This window comes from Geospiza fortis, unplaced genomic scaffold (genome assembly GCF_000277835.1).
Source record: "Geospiza fortis unplaced genomic scaffold, GeoFor_1.0 scaffold33, whole genome shotgun sequence".
NCBI classification, from domain to species: Eukaryota; Metazoa; Chordata; class Aves; order Passeriformes; family Thraupidae; genus Geospiza; species Geospiza fortis.
This window is the reverse complement of record NW_005054766.1, coordinates 73732-75412: the sequence shown is the minus strand read 5'-3', so window position 1 is coordinate 75412 and position 1681 is coordinate 73732. Positions and strand designations below refer to the sequence as shown.

Sequence of the window (1681 nt, the reverse complement as noted above, 5' to 3'; positions counted from 1 at the left end):
AAGAGCAATGAGGGTTTTGGGGTGCCCCTCCCCCCACAGCCAGGCCTGGCCCCTCCCCCACACGGGACAGGGGGGGGTCTGGGGTCCCCCTTTGCCCTCCCCCCAGAGCCCCAGGGACTCACCGAGGTGGGGAAGTACTTGTAGGACTCCTGTGGGGACACAGAGGGGACACGTCAGGGACAGCGCGGTGACAGAGGGACGGAGGACATGGGGACACAGGGACATGGCACAGTGAGGGACACAAGACCTCTTGGAAACGTGTCAGGGACGCAGGATAGGGTGACACAGCCGCGGGGACACAGGGACGTAGGACAGGGACACACAGGGGCATGGGACACTTGGGGACACATCAGGGACACAATGACAGAGTGACACACAGATATGGGATATGAGCATCCAGTGAGACAGAGTGACACGGGACACTTGGGGACATAAGAGACACTGGGGACATGTCAGGGTGACACAGGGACACACACAGCAGCTCGCTGGGGACACAGAACACGTGAGGAACGGGGGGACATGGGGATGTGCCAGGAGTGTGACGCACCAGGGACGTGGCACGAGGTGACAAAGAGACACGAGGACACGGCGAGACGGTGACAAAGGATGTGTCACAACACGAGACGCGATGAGCAAGGGACAAGGTGACAGAGGGACACGGGACAGGGGGACAAAGGGACACGAGGCGGTGACAGAGGCCACACAACAGGGACAAAGCCACAAAGAGCCACACTGGGGACACACTGGGGACACATTGGGGACACATTGGGGACACACCAAGGCCCCCAGCCCTGAGAGGCACTGAGGCCCCGCCACACGGGGGACACACCCCACTCCCAACACACACCAAGGACACGCTGGGGACACACTGGGGACACGCTGGGGACACGCCAGGTGCCCGCTCACCCGCGCCCGCAGCTGCCACTGCCGCAGCCGGCACTTCTGGCGGATCTTGTTGGGGCCCCCGAATTTCTTCATGTCCCGGCAGAAGTCGCACTGCCCGCAGTCCTCGGGGCGCCGGCACGCCTCGCACTCGCCACACATGCGGGCCGAGCGCTTGATCTGGGGTCAGGCACCCCAAAAACGGGGTCAGGCACCCCGAAAATGGGGTCAGACACACCAAAAATGGGGTCAGACACACCAAAAATGGGGTCAGACAGCCCAAATCCCACCAGGGACGCCCAAAATCCCACCAGGGACACCCCCACCTTGCACTCACCACACATGCGGGCCGAGCGCTTGATCTGGGGTCAGACACCCCAAAAATGGGGTCAGGCACCCCGAAAACGGGGTCAGGTAATCCAAAAATGGGACCAGGTACCCCAAAAATGGGATCCGGCACCCCAAACATGGGATCAGGCACACCAAAAATGGGGTCAGGCACCCCAAATCCCACCAGGGACACCCCAAATCCCACCAGGGACACCCCCACCTTGCACTCCCCAAATGCAGGCTGAGTGCTTGGTCTGGGGTCAGACACCCCAAAAATCCACCCCAAAACACACCCAGGGACACCCCAAAACCCGAGCTGGGAGGGATCCCAGGCACCCAGAGAGGGTCAGGGGTCCCCCAAATCTCCCCCAAAGCACCCCCCAGCCCCCTGGTGCCCCCCAAATCCTCATCCCAAGGGACTCAGGCACCTCCCAGCCTCCCCCCGGAATTGGGGTGTCCCTTTGTGGGG

General features: G+C 62.3%; 1 protein-coding gene across 1 annotated transcript in view; it reads right to left on the bottom strand.

Annotated features, from left to right (window-relative positions):
- LOC102036339 (CXXC-type zinc finger protein 1-like) overlaps positions 1 to 1681 on the bottom strand; it is a 26317-nt gene that overhangs the window by 22638 nt on the left and 1998 nt on the right. The window contains 2 exon segments of the mRNA XM_031065416.1: positions 123 to 149; positions 907 to 1064. Coding sequence (XP_030921276.1) covers positions 123 to 149; positions 907 to 1064 — 185 coding nt within the window.